The sequence below is a fragment of the Berghia stephanieae genome, chromosome 11 (genome assembly GCF_034508935.2).
Source record: "Berghia stephanieae isolate SIO BIC M18660-M18661 chromosome 11, UCSD_Bste_1.3, whole genome shotgun sequence".
In the NCBI taxonomy this organism is placed as follows: domain Eukaryota; kingdom Metazoa; phylum Mollusca; class Gastropoda; order Nudibranchia; family Aeolidiidae; genus Berghia; species Berghia stephanieae.
The window spans coordinates 230,859-251,454 of record NC_088370.1 but is presented as its reverse complement, the minus strand read 5'-3'; the positions used below and the strand labels follow the sequence as shown (position 1 = coordinate 251,454).

Genomic DNA, 20,596 nt, shown 5'->3' with positions numbered 1-20,596 from the left:
AGGTTCGTCAACTTATACGACTGAGTTGCACTCGCGTTGCTCTGATAAAAGAAGAGACCGCCTAAGAGGTAATCTCATATGGAATGCAAGACGAACCGGAGAGGAAATTGAATTCACTCTGTTTACCGCCTAATACCCTTTATTTCTCAGCAATTATTGCTGGTCCTTTACTACTGTATTAATTTATATATTAAAAACGTTTGCTACTAAATCAACACTTGTAATTCAGACGCCAATTTTTCCAATTTTGACACCCAGTTGTTTTAATTCGCATACCCGCTTATTCCAATTTAGACACAACTTGTTGGAATTCAAACATGACTTTGTCCATTTGTTCTATTTTTGTCATTGTTGTTTACTTGTTTTCAATTTAAATTCGAAAAGTTTTACAAATTATTATTTTTATGATGAGTTTAAATATGTACAAGGAATCAGATTAGTCCGTGTTAAATTAATTGGCCCGCATGCGGGAATGTAACGTGAAGTCCCAGGTTTGAGAGTTATTGTCGAGATGAAGGTCATTTAAAATGAAGAACATGTTTTTGGGCCAAAATTTTTAAATACGTGAATTTCCCGGAGTACGGCAGTTAACTGGTCAAAACGAATTTTTGTTTGTAATAGTTCACATTTTTATTCTTATCAGCTCGGCTACTACTAAGTATTATAACTTCCTTTTCATCTTCTTCTATTTTTCAGATGGAAAATGACGCTGTGACACCGTGAAACATCATTCAATTCCTGACAAGGGCTGGGACATTTTTGATTTGCGTTGTCCTGCTTAATAAACCTGATTTAAAATGTTCTGACGTTTGTTTATGTTTTCCTTTTTTATTCTTGTTTTTAGAAAATAATTAATTAATCAATTAATATATTTTTGGGTGGGTGGGTGGGGGGGGGGGAGGGTTTTTACGGAGGGTGTGATGGGTGAGGGGGGGGGGGGTGGGGTGGGGGTTAAGTGACTTTGATATTTTCCAAATTCTCAATTTGAAACATCGATGTTGGTTGACTCCAACATTGTGGTAAATATTAAAATAATTATTCGCTCCATTGTTACATGTCGAGCACTATTCGTACCATATTTGTATCCAAGACGATTCAATATATATATATATATATATATATATATATATATATATATATATATATATATATATATATATATATATATATATATAAATGTTATGTGAGGCTGTGCCAAAAAACGTTCTTTTCATATGAGTCACCACAAAAAACCCACAGCAATAATGATTTATTTTGAAATACTATATAAGACATTATTTGTTTTCATCAGTTTGTCTCGGTTTACCCTCTCCTTACCAACTACAGGAAAATCGTTACATTCGTTACGATACAACCAAATTTTTCTTATTCAAATTTCTCTAGTTCCTACATCATAATTTTTTTTAAAAATGAATAATGTGTCGTAGAGTATGCTTTGCTAAAGAATTTAGACCTCGCTATGTATCCAAGAACTTTATTGCTATTGTGTTTGAGTGATAAAAAAATCTATTTTTGTGTTAGTTGGGTGTGAATCTTTAGGGAAAATCTTGAAAATGGCTGGTAAGGAGAGAGTTAAATAATTTTCAAAAAAACTGTGAGGTTTTGGTTTATTTTTAATTACTTATACCCAGAAAAATTGATGAAAAACATATCCACCTTAGTGTTTCCAAATAAGTAGTGTTGAATTATATGCTTTTGACGATTAATTCGAAGACGACCTTTTGACACAGCCTCATATATACAGGGTGTCCACAAAGTCTGCGTACATGTCGTACTTCCCCATCTATTTATAGATTGTGGAGATTTGGCTGAATGATGCTTTTCTTCACTGAAGAAGGGGTCATATATAGTTAAAATACTATTCATTTACATCAATTCACACATGGCTTTGTAATTTCCTCACAAAACGTACCATGAAAGTAGTCCTAGACGGCACGTCATCGGATGAATGTCCAGTCATATCTGGAGTACCACAGGGAACGGTGCTAGGACCCATACTATTTCTTTGTTTCATCAATGACCTACCTCTACGAGTAAAATCTCATATTATTAGGTTATTTGCCGATGACTGTTTAATATACTGACCAATAAAATCTGCAAAATGATCAAAAATTGCTACAAGAGGACTTGAATAGTCTCGAACAGTGGGCTAATGATTGGGGAATGAAATTTAACGCAAACAAATGCTACATCCTCAGCACAGCTAAAAAGTACAATGAGACCTACAAGTTAAACAACACCGTCCTGAAACAAGTCGACGATAACCCATACCTTGGCATCACCTTCTCAAAGGACTTGAAATGGGGGAAACACATTAACAAAATAACCCAAAAGGCAAGCTGCACCCTCGCGTTTCTCCGCCGAAATCTTAGCCACGCCCCAACGTCATGCAAACAAAACGCCTACCTCGCATTTGTGAGATCACCATTGGAATACGGAGCAGTTGTTTGGGACCCCTACGTGAAAGAGGATATTCAAAAACTTGAGAGAGTTCAGAGACAAGGCGCCCGGTTCATAACTGGGAACTATATAAGAGCAGAACCCCAGGATGCATGACAAAAATGTTAGAAGAAAGAAATCTCATCAGACTCCAACAAAGAAGAAAAGAAACCCGTCTGTCATTCATGTTCAAGATTATAACAGATCAAATACCATCAATAAAGGCAGAATCCTTTTTCACTCCACGACCAAACAAAAGAAAAATCCGAGTACTCACTTTTGCCAACCACCTAACCGAAAACTCCATTGAGAGATACGCCACAAACAATTCGAACTGCTTCAAAATCCCACAGACAAGAACACAAAACTACAGAAATTCTTTCTTCATTAGAACTATCTCGGAGTGGAATGGGCTGGATGAACTGGTCATCATGGCACCACACCTAAACGATTTCAAGGCCCGACTGACATGGGCCCGCGCCTAATGAGGACGCCGCTGAAATACAACCAGACCATTGGTTTCTTCACCGCCAACAATACAGATACAGAATCGCATAAAATTGAGTTTTTAAAGAGGAATTTGTACTATTACCATGTACCCAGACTTTATGGACACCCTATATATATATATATATATATATATATATATATATATATATATATATATATATATATATATATATATATATATATATATATTATATATATATATATATATATATATATAATGTCTGCTTGGGTTTTAACTGATGTATTAACCTTTTTATTGTTTTCGTTATTGACTGAAGAAATGTTTTGCTCCCAAAATGTTCCGAGTTTGGTATTTCTATCCTTTTTCAAAGTTTATTTTTGGTCATTATTTTTGTTTTACAGTCCACCGTTTTAGCAGCTTTGTATAACTTCTACTAAGATATGCAAAGATAACATTGGACGGTACGTCATTTATAAACAAACAGCAAATGATTGTTTTTCTTTTATGATCGTTCATCACTCAGACAGGATTTGTTGCCTCCTTAGGTCAGTAAATAGAATAACGATGTTGTGTTATTGAGGAAAACACATTAGAATAGGAAGGGGTGCAGACTTAACATTATTGGCTGGTCATTCATTTAAAAAAACTATTTAAAAAATCATTGTTTTAAGGAAGTCACATTTTTAGGCACGTCATTCATAAAAAAACTTTAAAAATGATTGTTTTAAGGAAGTCACATTCTTAGGCACATCAGTTATAAAAAAGACTATTTTAAAAATGAATGTTTTAAGGAAGTCACATTCTTAGGAACGTCAATCATAATTAAAAAAAAAAAAATCATTGTTTTAAGGAAGTAACATTCATAGGCACGTCATTCATAAACAAAACAACAAAAATGAATGTTTTAAGGAAGTAACGTTCTTAGGCACGTCATTCCATAAACAAAAAAAACAAAAAATGATTGTTTTAAGGAAGTCACATTCTTAGACACGTCATTCATAAACAAAACAAAAAAAATGATTGTTTTAAAGAAGTCACATTCTTAGGCACGTCATTCATAAACAAAACAACAAAAATGAATGTTTTAAGGAAGTCAGATTCTTAGGCACGTCATTCATAAACAAAACCAAAAAAATGATTGTTTTAAGGAAGTCACATTCTTAGGCACGTCATTCATAAACAAAATAAAAAAAATGATTGTTTTAAGGAAGTCACATTCTTAGGCACGTCATTCATAAACAAAACAAAAAAATGATTGTTTTAAGGAAGTCACATTATTAGACACGTCATTCATAAACAAAACAAAAAAAAAATGATTGTTTTAAGGAAGTCACATTCTTAGGCACGTCATTCATAAACAAAACAAAAAATATGATTGTTTTAAGGAAGTCACATTCTTAGGCACGTCATTCATAAACAAAACAAAAAAAATGATTGTTTTAAGGAAGTCACATTCTTAGACACGTCATTCATAAACAAAACAAAAAAAAATGATTGTTTTAAGGAAGTCACATTCTTAGGCACGTCATTCCATAAACAAAAACAAAAAAATGATTGTTTTAAGGAAGTCACATTCTTAGACACGTCATTCATAAACAAAACAAAAAAATGATTGTTTTAAGGAAGTCACATTCTTAGGCACGTCATTCATAAACAAAACAACAAAAATGAATGTTTTAAGGAAGTCAGATTCTTAGGCACGTCATTCATAAACAAAACCAAAAAAATGATTGTTTTAAGGAAGTCACATTCTTAGGCACGTCATTCATAAACAAAACAAAAAAAATGATTGTTTTAAGGAAGTCACATTCTTAGGCACGTCATTCATAAACAAAACAAAAAAATGATTGTTTTAAGGAAGTCACATTATTAGGCACGTCATTCATAAACAAAAAAAAAAAAAAATGATTGTTTTAAGGAAGTCACATTCTTAGGCACGTCATTCATAAACAAAACAAAAAAAATGATTGTTTTAAGGAAGTCACATTCTTAGGCACGTCATTCATAAACAAAACAAAAAAAATGATTGTTTTAAGGAAGTCACATTCTTAGGCACGTCATTCATAAACAAAACAACAAAAATCATTGTTTTAAGGAAGTCACATTCTTAGGCACGTCATTCATAAACAAAACAAAAAAAATGATTGTTTTAAGGAAGTCACATTCTTAGGCACGTCATTCATAAACAAAACAACAAAAATGAGTGTTTTAAGGAAGTCACATTCTTAGGCACATCAGTTATAAAAAAGACTGTTTTAAAAATATTTTTTAAGGAAGTCACATTCTTAGGCACGTCATTCATAAACAAAACAAAAAAAATGATTGTTTTAAGGAAGTCACATTCTTAGGCACGTCATTCATAAACAAAACAACAAAACTGAATGTTTTAAGGAAGTCACATTCTTAGGCACATCAGTTATAAAAAAGACTGTTTAAAAAATATTTTTTAAGGAAGTCACATTCTTAGGCACGTCATCCATAAACAATGATTGTTTTAAGGAAGGCATATTCGTGGCACGTCAACCATAAAAAAAAACTAAAAAATGATTCTTTAAAGGAAGTCACATCTTGGCACGTCATAAAAACCCTAAAAGTTATTGTTTTAAGGAAGTCACATTCTTAGGCACGTCTTTCATAAAAAAAAAAACCCTAAAAAGTTATTGCTTTAAGGAAGTCACATTCTTAGGAAAGTAATTTATAAATAATATTTGATAGCTTTTATTTTTCTTTAATTATCGCTCACACAAATTGGCTTCGCTTGCTATTAATTAAAATATTAATTTTTGTCATAGAGAACGCGTTAAAATGCTAGGGTATGGATCAGTATGAAATGACGATAGATTCGAGTGAATTGATGGCTGACGTGGATGAAGCTGAAGATTATGTCAGCCAATCAAACGCCATTATTGCTGTAGCCCGGCGAAAACTGAATGAATTGACAACGCCGATTCATGGCCCAACCAGCTCCCTGTCAAACTCATCATCATCGTTGGGGCTCTGTCAAGGTGGGGCCACCCCACAACTTCCTAAAATAGAAATATCAAACTTCAGCGGCGACTTTGCAGAATGGCCTTGGTTTTTTGACAGATTTCTAGCGATCATTGACAAAACGACGTTACCAGAAAGTGGCAAGTTTAGCTACCTGCAGGCTTTTCTTGTTGGAGAAGCAAAAACGGCGATTGAGGGCCTTGCTCTTACTGACGAAAATTATAGAATTGCCATGGATATCTTAATAGACCGTTTGGGGCGAAAAGAACGCATTATTTTTGGACATGTGCAAAATTTGCTAACAGTTGATTTTCATAGTGCAAAAAGCATCAAAGCCTTATGGGCCGTCTTTACAAAACTTCAGATCAGCACCAGAAGCCTCGAAAACATGGGCGTGGACGGCACAAATTATGGACTGGTGCTCACACCGCTTATCGTCAGTCGCTTACCTCCGGACATCAGACTCATGTGGGCAAGGAAAAGTCACAAAAAGGAAGGAGATTTAGCGTTACTTATGGACTTCCTACACAACGAAATCGAGAATCGTGAACGTTCACAGAGCTTTGTACCTGTACCTACATTACAGAGTCATCGTGAATGCAAAGCAAATCCCAACATTCGTTCTACCGCCTCAGCTCTTACGTTCTCATCAGGAAATTACTCATTGTGTTCATTCTGTGGTGGAAAACATGGCAATAGCAAATGTAGGAACGTTTTTACCATGAAGACAGAAAATGTTAAGGATAAGATCAAAGAGAATAATCTTTGTTGGGTTTGCTTCACAAAGGGTAATGTTGCGAAACGGTGCTACTCAAAATGTAAAATTGGTGGCCATAAACACAATGAGAGGTTTTGTAGTAACGGGCAAATAAAAACAGAATCGGGCAATACAAATTTCAACTCCAGTTTTGCTCAAACTGAAAATCCCGAAAAGTATCAATGTTGCCTTTTGTCGAAGCAAACTTAAACACTGTGTTACAAACAATGAAGATTAATATGAAGGGTGTCTCTTTGACAGTTTTGTTTGTCAGTGGATCAGATAGAAGTTTCATCTCGAGCAGAGCTATCAAAAGAACAAAACCTTCCTTTTATGGCAGAGAAAGCTTGAATGTAGCTGCCTTTGAGTCAGATAAACCTTCAGAAAAGGCCTTGAGAAATGTTTATGCTGTGAAATTTGATTTGCCCTTTGAAGGGAAAGAAACCTTATTACTTACAGACGTTAAGGTCATGTTCAGGCCGGCAATTCCCATGGATGTATTATCACACTTTCAAGAGTGTACATTCTCAGAAGATATCCACTGTGATAAAAACGTAAGCATTGATATCTTGATTGGTCAGGATTACTATTGGAAACTCATCAAGACAGATTCTTGCGTGTGTAGTCCTGGGCTTGTTGCCCAAGAAACTGTCTTAGGACCATGGGTCCTCTCTGGTGCATATTCGAACCTGAATAACAAAGCACTCGACTCCTGCAGACAACTGCTCTGCTTGACAGACATTCCACAATCTGACTTTAGAAAATTGTGGGATCTTGAATACTTAGAATGCTGTCATGATAAGAATGCACCATATGAATCCAGAGTTATGAAAGAGTTAAAAAAAAAGATTAAGTATGTAGACAATAGGTATCAAGTGGCTCTACCTTGGGTAGAATCAAAGAAGCCGCAATTGCAGTGCAATGAGTCTCAAGCTAGGCAGGGACTTTATAATCTTGAGAGAAAGTTATCAAGAGATTAAATACTGAAAAATGGATATGATGATGTTTTTAGGAAAATAGAGGCAGACAGCATCATTGAGGAGGTACCCTTGGATGAAGGTCGGAACATGACAAATTCAAAATTTTATTTGCCTCACAAACCAGTTGTTAAGATGTCCAGCCTTTCAACTGAGATACGCCCTGTATTTGATGCATCTGCATCCGGTTCAAACACTATCTCTCTAAATGACTGTATGGAAACAGGCCCAAACCTGTTGCCTCTGTTGAGCGATGTGCTCATGCGATTTAGAAGACATAAAGTAGCCTTATGCTCCGACATAGAGAAGGCTTTTCTCCAGATTAGTGTCAGACCAGAAGATCTCGATGTACATCGGTTTTTCTGGCAGATTGACAACATAGTTCGCGTTATGCGCATAACACGTGTCCCGTTTGGAAACAAAGCAAGTCCATTTCTCCTGAATGCCACCATTCGTCATCACCTGTCACAGTATCCAGCCACCACAGCCATCAAAGAATTGTCTGAGAACATGTATTGCGATGATTGGCTCTCGGGAGGCGACAGTGTGGACGATGTTATAGATCTCATGTCTGAAGCTTCAAAAGTCATGAGTGAAGCTGGCATGAAGTTATGCAAATGTTCTTTGAATAGTTCAAAGGTTGCAGAAAATATTCATAGAAATTTCGAAGACAAAAGCTTAGAAAATGACTCTGTCAAAGTTCTCTAAATGCGTTGGAATCCAGTCGAAGACACTTTCACCTTTGATGGTATCTTGGTTCCAGAGGATGTGTTAGTTACAAAACGGTTGATTTTGAGTTGCATAGCCAAGATATTTGATCCACTTGGGCTTATCTCCCTCATTATTATGTCTGTCAATGAAAATATTTTTTTCAAGAAGTGTGGACGTTGGGACTTGATTGGGATGAGCACGTTGAGTTCGAGTTGAGAAAACGGTTTTCGGCATGGGCTGGAGATTTGCTTAGGTTGCGAGAGTTATCGATTCCAAGATGTTTTGTTTCTCTCACGTGGAAAGCGAAACAATCTGTGGAACTTCTTGTTTTTGTGATAGTTCTCTCAGGGGTTATGGTGCTGTGATCTATTTGAAAGTTCTTGAAGTTGATGGTTCAATCTCTATTTCTTTGTTGTTGTCAAAGGCTAGAGTTAGTTCTTTAAAGCCTGTCACACTTCCAAGACTGGAGTTGCTGGGAGCCGTTGTTGGTGCTAAACTTCTCCGCTCTGTTGTCAATAGTTTACAGCTCCCAGACAGTGTGAAGTACTTTTGTTGGACTGATTCGTCTGTGGTGCTGCAGTGGATCCGTAGTAAGCCGATCGGTGGAAAATGTTTGTGTGCAACCGTGTAGCTCAAATTCAAGAGCTTATAGCACCCGAGTCATGGCATCATTGTATAGGGAAAGAGAACCCAGCCGATTGTTTAACCAGAGGATTGTCAGCTAAGGAAATTCTGAACAAACAGTTGTGGTTTCAAGGTCCACCGTAGCTCAAAGGTCCTAATAATTAAATGGACGAAGTCAATGAGGGTAGCCATGTGGTAAGTGAGGAATCAGCAACCACTAGTGTCACAGTATGTGCAGCTAAAGCTGATTCAGTATTGGATTTTACACGATGGGGAGATTTCTCTAAGTCTATTAGAATATTTGTTGGATTTTCCGACTCATAAATAATTCAAGAAGAAGAAGAAATCTTGTGGAAACGACACATCATAAGTTGTGTGTTGATGAACTTGAGTTTGCCAAATTGAAGTTGTTGTACATACAAAGTTTACATTTCGCTGAAGAAATCGAGTGTCTTGAAAATAATAAGCAGGTTAGAAGGACGTCGGTCTTGTATAAAATTAATCCCTTTTTTGGCAAACGAGGACTGTTGAAGATGAGAGGTCGGCTTCAATTTTCTGATCTTACCTTGAATGAAAAGTTTCCTATCATTCTGCCAAAGTGTCATTTGACCTTGTTATTAGTGCACAGAGAACACATTGCGTTAAAACATGCAGGAGTGTCACAAGTTATGGTATTTTTGAGAAATCAGTTTTGGATAATAGGTCTAAGGTCTCTGACAAAAAGGGTTAAGCGGAAGTACGTTTGTTGTCAACGATTGGACTCTCAACAATGTTCAGAATCAATTTCTCCCCTACCCCATTAGCGCCTGGTTTGTGCCAATCCCTTTAGTAGGCTTTTAACGAAATCGGGCCGAACGAGACGCCGAACGCCGAACCCGAACGGATATAACCTTCTCACGTGACCATGAACGAGATCTGGATAGTGAAGACTCTCAAGCGGTATGCAGCTTTGGATCTAAGGTCACGTGATAGAGGATAGCTTGAGTTGCTGTTGGCTTCAGCTGACAAGAAACGGAGAAGGAAAGAATGGAGACTACCTCAGGCCTCCCCCTGCCATGTGTTAGGGGAGGGGCAAGGTCAGTGTCATTCAATAGTATATAATTGTGCATGTGGCGCTCTATACGGAGAGAAAATTATAAATTGATTACGGGGGAAGGTGGGGGTAGGGGGGAGGTGGGTTTGACCCACAAACGACCGAGGTGTTGGGTTTAGGGTCACAGACTAGGTCCTGTATTCTCTATGCTTCGGGTAGACCATGATACGCAATCAAAGGGAAAAGGCCTCTGGTACTTGGATCGTGGAAATGGTTGGGGGGGGGGGGTAGTGACAATCAGCATGGGATGTATACATTAACATTAATAATATAGGCAATAGATGACCAGGGATGTGTATTGTTTGTATATATGTGTGTGTGTGTGTGTGTGTGTGTGTGTGTGCGCGTGTGTGTGTGTGAAAGGGATTACACAAAAACACCTTTCTCTGTAGCTTCCAAATGATTACGTATACGATAAATTTGAAAACCACATTGTTTGAATCAGCTTGCAAAAAGGAGAACATTTATCTTTGTTTCACAAAAATAGGTTTAGAAATAAATTTTTATTCTTGTAGATTGATTTTGAAAAAAATATTGCTCAATTATTTTAAATTTAATGATAGTTTCTTTATTTTCCGGTCGATTTTCTTGATTTATATCTCATTTTTAAATTCTCAATGCGACGAGCACACTGATGTATCTCGTGTGATTCAAAAGCGTTGTTTGTTTTTTTTTAAATATATATATATATATATACTGAGAGTCCTGCCTCACTAATTATTTCCTGAGCGTTGAGATGGTGACGCAACTATTACATACAAGACCTTGCAGTCGGGACGGCAGGGCTTTTGGGTTACACAACAACTATTTACCCATCGGTCAGCGGTACTCTTTGATGTATACAACACTCACCGCCTTTACGCAAAGCCGCCTGCCCATAAATCAAGAGATGATCTCCTAACTGTTCACAAGCGAACTGTCAAACGAGCAATCGATGATTGGATAAGAATCTTAAGATCGCGTATAAGAAGGTAAGTTTTGGAGAGGTGATATCCTCCCACCCGTCATCGGACAGAACTTTCGTTGCGTTATATCATATAAGCTCCGCCTCCTCTTTCTATTCCGGAGTGACGAGATTAGACGAGAGGACGCGAGAAAAAAATGGTCGCGTATTGGGTAAATCGATCGGTCGGTCTGCTTCGGCGTATAACTATAACACCGTAGTATTACTGGTGTTGACTATGCAGGTCCTTTATTCACTGCGGATGCTATAGAGAATAAATTCTATATCTTACTCTCTACATGTTGTGTGGTTAGAGCAGTTCATGTTGAGCTTTGTGGAAGTTTGTCATTGAGTGATTTTCTACTCGCGTTCAGACGTTTTGTTGCGAGACGAGGCATGCCCTCTAAAATACTATCTGACAACGCGAAGACATTTCAAGCGGCGGCAAGACATATTGCTGATCGTTATACCGATGATGGTCCTAGATGATCATTTAACGCTCCTAGAGCTCCTTGGAGAGGTGGGGTTTGGGAAAGACGAGTGCGTTCAGTAAAGCAGTCTTTAAAAAAGACAATTGGAAACCGGAGTTTGAGTAGAGTAGAGCTGGAAACTGTCTTGTTCGAAATAGAGTCGTGCATAAATGGCAGACCTCTGATTTATGTCTCTGATGACCCTGAGTGCAATGAGGCATTGTCACCTGCTCATTTTCTGCTTGGGCGTCATGATAGCCATAAGCCAGCGGGGGAAGCAAGAGACCCAATTGTTAGTGGAGCTATGGAAAGAGAAGCTTCGTTACCGATTAAAAGGCAATTGAATAAATTCTGGGATCTCTGGCACAAGGAGTACATTCGAAATCTGCCTCTTGTCGGGTCTACACCTAAGTTCTCCGGTTCTCCGGTTAAGATATGTTCTCTAGTTTACTCAGAGAAGATTACATTCCAAGGCTGCGGTGGCCTTAAGCTCGAGTTGTTCGTTTTTTACCTGGGCGAGATGGTTGTGTCGGAACTATTGAGATCAGAGCTGCTGATTGCATATTTGTACGACCAGTGTAGAGGGTCCATGCTCTCGAATTGGAAAATGAACAGTATCCTGTTGAAGAATATATTTCTTCATGTGATGATAACGTTGATGAAAACCCAAAGCAGGACAGTGATGACAGATTTAAGCATTCACAAACATCTGTTACCACGAGATGTGGCGATGATAGGTCGCCGCAGAAAACTCATTCCGTTGTTGTTTCGAGAGCTGGTCGCATTATTAAACATCCAGCTCGTTTACAGATAAAATGAATTAGGTCTAAGATTGTTTACATAAGGTTGACTGTATTTTAAGCATTTATCGTATTCATTATCACATTTTATTTTGAAATGTTCGTATATTTTATTAATTATTTTACTGTTGATAAGTATTATTACCATGTGTTTATCAGTTAACTTGCCAGAATATTTTACTAAATTTACGCCAAATTGGCAACCCAAATTATTTAGACTGAAAGTTATAAGGTACATAGAGTGCATATATGTTGATATTGTACACTATATACATGCAGTGATAATAATATTTTTCATATACAATGTCTATTCCGATCCCTTTGGAATGTTCAAAGACCAAATTTAATCATATACCCACTTGTCCCCTGGACAACAGTCCGTTTGTAGAAGTTGTAAGTGAGGCGGAACGGGTAGAGCTGATGGCTTAGTGATAAGTCCCTGATAATAGGTTCGGATGATTGTGTGCCTAAGTACCGATGGGGGCGCGTGCCATGTGTATTCACGACGGCTAGTATGTCCTAATTGTAATAAAGTAACATTAACGTAATATATCAAGGGAAACAACTGTGTTATGTATGTATGTGTCAGGGGTTGATTTATGTCAGGGGTTGATGGATAAGTCAGTTTAAATAACTAAGATTTAGAGGTGGATTTCCAGATGAGTCATTGTAAATAACTGTGGTGTAAGGGTTGATACCCAGATTAAAGTCATTGTGGTGAGCTTTGATGTCCCCGTGTTTTCCGTCATTGTTGTTGTCATCGAGTCTTAAGTTTTACCTTGAGAAAGGATGTACGTGCATCATGGGGGCTCGATTTTTGGGTAATTTGATAGGTTTGTTGTAATGAAATTTCTAAAGCATTGCAAACTATCCGTTAATGAATTTGATATGGGATGGGTTGGAACGGAAGTTTGGTGTTAGAGGTGGGTGACCTTAATTTAGTTCTATTATTTAAGATTTCGACCAATCAGAATGTTTCGTTGAACAAGGGTTCAATTGTAGATTCTGATATTTTGATCAGTTGAACTGAAGACTCCGGCTTGGACGGACGTGCTAGTGACTCGAAGAGAGCACTAAAATTATAATAAATAAATTCTTAAAGTTTATGCTGTTTGTGGCAGCGGTGATACTGTTTGTGGCAGTATTTCTCCGTCCAAGTCGTTATTGTGACGCCTTTGAGGCTTTTTATTTTAATTAGATTGTTTTACTGGCTCTGGTAATATTTCAAAATTAATATTTATTGTGAAATCTGAGTGATATTTTGTGTTATTTTAGTAATGGTTCCCTAATAGGGGTGATAGTTAGTTGATGAGGAATTTTGATTTTAGTATAGTGAGTCCATAAATATAATGGCATTAACTAAGTGTATTCACTGCTATTCAGTTTTGTTGATTTACTACTTTTATTAATAGATTGATAAAATATTTGGTTTTGATTAATTAATCCTTCTATATTCTTCCTTATTTAGTGAAGCCAGTTGGCTTGAGGTTGACCTAAGGTTGCCGTGAGGTTGTTTTAACGTTGATTTGAAATCAAACATTAATATTTTGAAGAAATCAAAGAAACATTAACGATACAAGGAACATTGCTTATTTGTGAACGAAAGAAAACAATTTTACACATTTGATCGATAAACATTTGATAAGACATTCTTCATCTATCGGAAACTATACTTATCATCTTTGCTGTCCTGCCTTGGTTGCTGTCGTCATGTTATGTGTTAGATTAGATGCTAAATTAAGGTAAGGGCGCCCTTAGAGATTCAGTATTAGATAAGTCTATATTTTATTTTGTGATTTCTGTTCTTCTTTAATTATTCTCTTCATTATTTCTTCTGCTCTATCTTCATATTCCAACCCTTTATTTTGTAATACATCATTACTACTATATATGAATAAGACCTACTTCTTTTCCTTTTCTTTCATTATTTCTCTTTATTCAATACATAAATAAACCATTTGATATAAAACTGTACATCACTTGTTTGCTTGTCGGTGTGTTACGTCCCTGTTTGTGTTCATTGACAATAATAGGTAAAGGCGACGGACTGAGTGCGTAGTGGACGCATTGCGAACTCACTCCGGCGCTTAAGTAACATCGGGGCAACGGTCACTTTGTTACATTTTTGGTGGAGCTGCCGGGTAGAATATTCCTATTATTTCTTTTGTCAATGCCACATCAGGGTTGCCACAAAAGCACTTAAGTCATGTGCATGATTTGACTGTTACGAACTAAGTACAAATTATACTCACAATAAGCACACCTTGTTTCTAATAATTTAAAACTTGACCTCAAGTCTGTATCCACATAAGACGTGGTATTTATTGTTAAAGATAAAGTTGTTTTGAAGAGCCTGTGTCGCCGTCAATTGTTGATACTAGTGTTCGGTATCATTCACTATCACTTACAGTCGTAACTCGCGTAGGTGAGGATTGTGGTATATTGTTGTGTTATGACACGCTCCGATAGCTGTCACCGTAAACATTTTTTGATTTGAATTTTATCCACGCAGATTTAAGGTGGGTCGGTGTTTGTCACTCTGTGAGTGTCATATTTCATTAAATTCCTATTGTTGCAAAGGCACACGAAGTGCTGGTGTTGTGTGTGGGAGATTAGAAAGAATTTTGTCTCGGTGCACATAAAAGGTACCCCCCCCCCCCTTCTCTCCACTTTTGTTTACTTTATTCCTCTGAATTCCACCAATTGCAGAGGCGTGTAGCCTCGGGTGATAATAATTTCGCAGCTATATTATTATCAATTATCAATACTCTATTGTCACCATTGTATTTTACAACCATAAATCATGGACGTCGAAAAACTAATTAAATTAGGTGGTCAGTTGTCTCTAAAAGGTGAGGAATTAAGAGTCTGGGTGGACACTCAGATAGAAAAGGAAACGCAGCGGAAAGAGATGGAGAGAAGAGCTGTACGAGAAGATAGAGAGAGAGAAGCTGCGATGAAGGAGAAAGAGATGGAGTCTCAGAGGTTGCTGATAGAGAGACAGCTCGAGTTAGAGCGTCTACGCCATGAAAGCCCAGCTCCATCATCAAGTCAAAACGGACATGTTGTGAAGGTGTCTGCAGCCAAAAGTCCCCGACTTCCTCCATTCAGTGACTCAAAGGATGACAATATTGACAGTTACCTTTTGAGGTTTGAACGCTATGCCACCGTGAACAATTGGGAAAGGACGGAATGGTCTCTGCATCTTTCTGCTCTCCTCATAGGTAAAGCGCTGGACGTGTACACGCGTATGGACGTGGACAGTGCCAGCGATTACGATACCCTCAGAGATGCTCTGTTGAATCGTTATAACTTGACGGAAGAAGGCTTCGCCAACAAATTTCGTAATAGCCGTCCAGAGCAAGGAGAAAGAATGGGTGAGTTCAAGACGCGAATCAGTACGTACCTGTGCAAATGGATCTACATGGCGGGAAAGGATAAGAACGATCCAGCCCAGATAACTGACCTTTTCCTAAAAGAGCAATTGATGAGCGCTTGTGGAAAGGAGCTGCGCATTTTCCTGAAAGAAAGGAAGCCGGAAACATCGGACGATGTTGTTAACCTCGCCGAAAATTATATTGCAGCGCACGGCACGGCGGGCGCATTTGTCAAGCAACACCAAACAAACAACATGGTTGCTGATAAGGGGGTGGCGCCTAATAGGTTGTTTAAGCACAATGCACCAAGTGGACAAGGTAAAATTACTTGTCATAGATGCCTGAAACCGGGACATATGGCCAAGGATTGTCGGTCAAGCCAAGGGACACCCTTGAGGAGACAGGTGAATGTGGTAAGGACCGACATTACTTGCTCTTTCTGTGGCCGGAAGGGTCATGAAATGTCGAGATGCTGGGAGCGCAATCGGGCCATGAATAAACCCAGCGAGGAAACTAAGGAGAAATGTGCTGGGCACGAGAGCATGGAACTGAAGTGCGGTTGTGCGCTGCCTGTCGTTTCGTTGTCCTGCCTGGAAGGTGAGCACGAATCCCCAAATATGCCAGTTGCAGCGGGTTGGGTGAATGGCCGACGTGTTACAACGCTCCGTGATAGCGGCTGCAGTTGCGTGGTTGTGCGCAAAGGTCTGGTACCCCAACAGAAGGTCGAAGGCAAGAACGTTCTTGTCTACCTTGCGAACGGGACAACGGTCTCGACGCCACTGGTTGAAGTAGATTTGGACTGTCCTTACTACAAAGGGAGAGTGCTCGCTGCAGAGATGGATACGTTATTGTATGACGTAATAGTTGGAAATATCCCGGGGGCCAAATGTCCAGGAATTGAGGTGAGCGCAGAAGTCTCTGCTGTAGAGACCAGAGGCACGAAAGACCGGAGGCTGAAACCACTGCTCACACCAAGTGCTCTAGACATTGAGGTGTCTATGAAGGATCTAATCGAAAAACAGACCTTGGATGCCTCACTCCAACAGTGTAGGAGGATGGCAGAGACGGGCGAAATAAAGCGCACCGGGAGGAGCAACAGGACTTGGTATGGCCATGACAGACATGGGATTCTTTACCGATATTTTGAATCGGATGCCTGCAACCATGGAGACGTTTCGAAGCAAGTTGTTGTGCCTAAGGACTTGCGCCAAACGGTTATGAAAGTGGCTCACGAGTCCATCCTAGCAGGACACCTCGCTGCTAAGAAAACAACCGAGAGAATTATGCAGGATTTCTTCTGGCCAAATTTATGGGCCGATGTCTCCAGGTTTTGCCAATCATGTGATCAATGTCAGCGATCGGCACCGAAAGGGAAAACACCCAAAGCTCCCTGACCGAAGTTCCCCTCATCGATGAACCTTTTCAACGGGTTGCAGTTGATCTCGTCGGACCCATCGTACCTGCTTCTGAAAGAGGTAATAGATATATTTTGACGGTAGTGGATTATTGCACGCGCTATCCAGAAGCGGTCCCTTTGAAATCGATTCAAACTGAGGCGGTTGCAGAAGCTCTAGTCAACATCTATAGTAGAGTTGGGATTCCGAGGAGAGGTACTGAGCGACCGTGGAAGTCAGTTCACTTCCGACGTCATGAAGGAAGTTTGTCGCCTGCTTTCTGTGAAGCAGTTGATGACAACTCCTTATCATCCCCAGTGCAACGGTCTTGTAGAAAGGTTTAATGCTACCTTGAAGGGCATGTTGAAACGTCTGGCGACTGAGCGACCTAGAGACTGGGACAGGTATATCAACGCCGCTCTCTTTGCATACAGGGAAGTGCCGCAGGAGTCACTAGGGTTTTCTCCGTTTGAGCTTCTGTATGCAAGACCTGTAAGAGGTCCCATGACCATCCTGAGGGAATTGTGGACAAATGATATTCCCGATGAGGAGATTAAGACAACTTACCAGTACGTTGTCGACCTCAGGGAGAAACTGGAGACGATGGTTGGATTAGCAAAGGAGAACCTGAAAACCTCTTCAGCCAGGCACAAGAAATATTTTGATGTAAAGGCAAAGAGGCGCCTTTTCCAAAGCGGGGATAAGGTATTATTGTTGCTACCAACCAAACATAATAAATTGGAAGTGAAATGGCAAGGACCATTCGAGGTTGTCAGAAGAATGGGAGACAACAACTATGTTGTTGACACAGGTGCTACCAAAAGGACTTATCATTATAATTTACTGAAGAAATATTTTGAACGGGAGAGTCCAATCCAAGTCGCCGGGATTCTTCAGTGTTCAGTTGCCGCTGTGGTGGACGAGGAAGAGCGTGATGAAACCTCAGAACCATTGAGCCCATCCTAGAGTTGCCTAATTTGACGCAACAGGAAACGTATCGAGATACGTTTATAAGTGAACATCTGAACGGAGAGCAGCGAAAACAGATACACGATCTGTTAGGACACTATGCAGACGTCATGACAGATGTGCCAGGGCGTACTAGCATGTGTTCCTATGAATTGAAGCTGACATCAGATGTACCTATACGAAAGAAGCCGTATCCAGTACCCCATGCCATGAAAGAGACGTTACGGGAAGAGGTGAAAGCCATGTTGGAGGCGGGAATAATTGAACCGTCCGACAGCCCATATTGTTCACCCTCCGTTGTAGTTAAAAAGAAGGACGGCTCGAATAGATACTGTGTGGATTATCGAGCGTTGAACAACGTCACCGTGTTCGACGCTGAACCCATGCCACGCCTGGATGATTTGTTCCAGCAGATAGGACCTGAATGCCGCTATATGAGCCGGTTTGATTTATCCAAGGGATACTGACAATTGTCACTGTCACCTGAGACGAAGCCAAAGACGGCTTTTGCAACGGAACTCGGCCTGATGCAATTCACGGTAATGCCGTTTGGTTTGCAAGGTGCTCCAGCAGCCTTCTCAAGATTGATGAGGAAAGTGCTAAGAGGTCTGCCAAACGTGAAAAGCTATATTGACGACATTCTTGTCCATCACGCCAACTGGGACGACCACTTGAAAGGCATTGGGTCAGTCTTAGATCGATTGAGACAAGCCGGACTGACGGCACGACCATCTAAATGCCTAGTTGGACACCCTCAAGTTGAGTTCCTAGGACACCAAATTGGTGACGGTACTATTTCACCACTACCGAACAAAGTCCAGGCCATTAACGATGCTAAGGCACCCCAGAACAAGAAGCAGATGCGGAGCTTTCTTGGTCTGGCTTCATTTTATAGAAGATATATACCGAATTTCTCCGCCATAGTCAGCCCATTATCTGATGCGACCAGAAATGGGATGCCTAATCGTATCGTGTGGCAGGAACCACAAGAAAATGCCTTCACATTTGTGAAGAAGGTCTTGACGTCAGATCCGGTTCTGAAATTGCCGGACTTTGACAAGCCTTTCGTTTTGTCAACGGATGCAAGCGATACAGGTATCGGAGCGATCCTCGCTCAAGAATACGAGGGAGAAAAGTTTCCGGTGTTGCACCTAAGCAGGAAGCTTCTCCCTAGAGAACAACGATACTCCGTTGTGGAGAGAGAATGTTTGGCCCTCGTATGGGCTGTACAAAAGTTGAGCTCCTATCTTATAGGGAGGGAGTTTGTAGTAGAGACTGATCATGCTCCTTTACTATACCTAAATAGAGCGAAGTCAGAAAATGGACGTCTCATGAGATGGTCATTGCTCCTAAGCACGTATCGGTTTACAGTTAAAGCCATCAAAGGGAGCGAGAATCATGGCCCAGATTTTCTGTCACGCCTAGTGTGAATAGAGGTGATTGATTTTTATGTAACATTATCGATTTCAATGTGGAATCAAAATTCGATAAATTTTGTTCTTGAAAGGGGGTTATGTCAGGGGTTGATTTATGTCAGGGGTTGATGGATAAGTCAGTTTAAATAACTAAGATTTAGAGGTGGATTTCCAGATGAGTCATTGTAAATAACTGTGGTGTAAGGGTTGATACCCAGATTAAAGTCATTGTGGTGAGCTTTGATGTCCCCGTGTTTTCCGTCATTGTTGTTGTCATCGAGTCTTAAGTTTTACCTTGAGAAAGGATGTACGTGCATCATGGGGGCTCGATTTTTGGGTAATTTGATAGGTTTGTTGTAATGAAATTTCTAAAGCATTGCAAACTATCCGTTAATGAATTTGATATGGGATGGGTTGGAACGGAAGTTTGGTGTTAGAGGTGGGTGTCCTTAAATTAGTTCTATTATTTAAGATTTCGACCAATCAGAATGTTTCGTTGAACAAGGGTTCAATTGTAGATTCTGATATTTTGATCAGTTGAACTGAAGACTCCGGCTTGGACGGACGTGCTAGTGACTCGAAGAGAGCACTAAAATTATAATAAATAAATTCTTAAAGTTTATGCTGTTTGTGGCAGCGGTGATACTGTTTGTGGCAGTATTTCTCCGTCCAAGTCGTTATTGTGACGCCTTTGAGGCTTTTTATTTTAATTAGATTGTTTTACTGGCTCTGGTAATATTTCAAAATTAATATTTATTGTGAAATCTGAGTGATATTTTGTTATTTTAGTAATGGTTCCCTAATAGGGGTGATAGTTAGTTGATGAGGAATTTTGATTTTAGTATAGTGAGTCCATAAATATAATGGCATTAACTAAGTGTATTCACTGCTATTCAGTTTTGTTGATTTACTACTTTTATTAATAGATTGATAAAATATTTGGTTTTGATTAATTAATCCTTCTATATTCTTCCTTATTTAGTGAAGCCAGTTGGCTTGAGGTTGACCTAAGGTTGCCGTGAGGTTGTTTTAACGTTGATTTGAAATCAAACATTAATATTTTGAAGAAATCAAAGAAACATTAACGATACAAGGAACATTGCTTATTTGTGAACGAAAGAAAACAATTTTACACATTTGATCGATAAACATTTGATAAGACATTCT

At 39.1% G+C, this 20,596-nt stretch overlaps 4 protein-coding genes across 4 annotated transcripts; all 4 read left to right on the top strand.

The window, feature by feature from the left end:
• The first annotated feature begins 5,726 nt into the window (after positions 1-5,726).
• Positions 5,727-6,866, top strand: LOC144957123 (uncharacterized). The gene has a single exon (XM_078888118.1). It carries the CDS (start codon positions 5,727-5,729, stop codon positions 6,864-6,866), a length of 1,140 nt encoding a protein of 379 aa, XP_078744244.1.
• A 29-nt stretch (positions 6,867-6,895) lies between these two features.
• Positions 6,896-7,636, top strand: LOC144957122 (uncharacterized). Its single transcript, XM_078888117.1, has one exon. It carries the CDS (start codon positions 6,896-6,898, stop codon positions 7,634-7,636), a length of 741 nt encoding a protein of 246 aa, XP_078744243.1.
• Positions 7,637-7,723: 87 nt separating this feature from the next.
• Positions 7,724-8,341, top strand: LOC144957121 (uncharacterized). Its single transcript, XM_078888116.1, has one exon. The coding sequence runs from the start codon at positions 7,724-7,726 to the stop codon at positions 8,339-8,341; it is 618 nt and encodes a 205-aa protein (XP_078744242.1).
• Positions 8,342-13,218: 4,877 nt separating this feature from the next.
• LOC144956739 (uncharacterized) lies at positions 13,219-17,046 on the top strand. Its single transcript, XM_078887418.1, has 2 exons — positions 13,219-13,490; positions 13,743-17,046. Exon 2 carries the CDS (start codon positions 15,078-15,080, stop codon positions 17,043-17,045), a length of 1,968 nt encoding a protein of 655 aa, XP_078743544.1. The 5' UTR covers positions 13,219-13,490; positions 13,743-15,077; the 3' UTR covers position 17,046.
• The last annotated feature ends 3,550 nt before the right edge of the window (positions 17,047-20,596 follow it).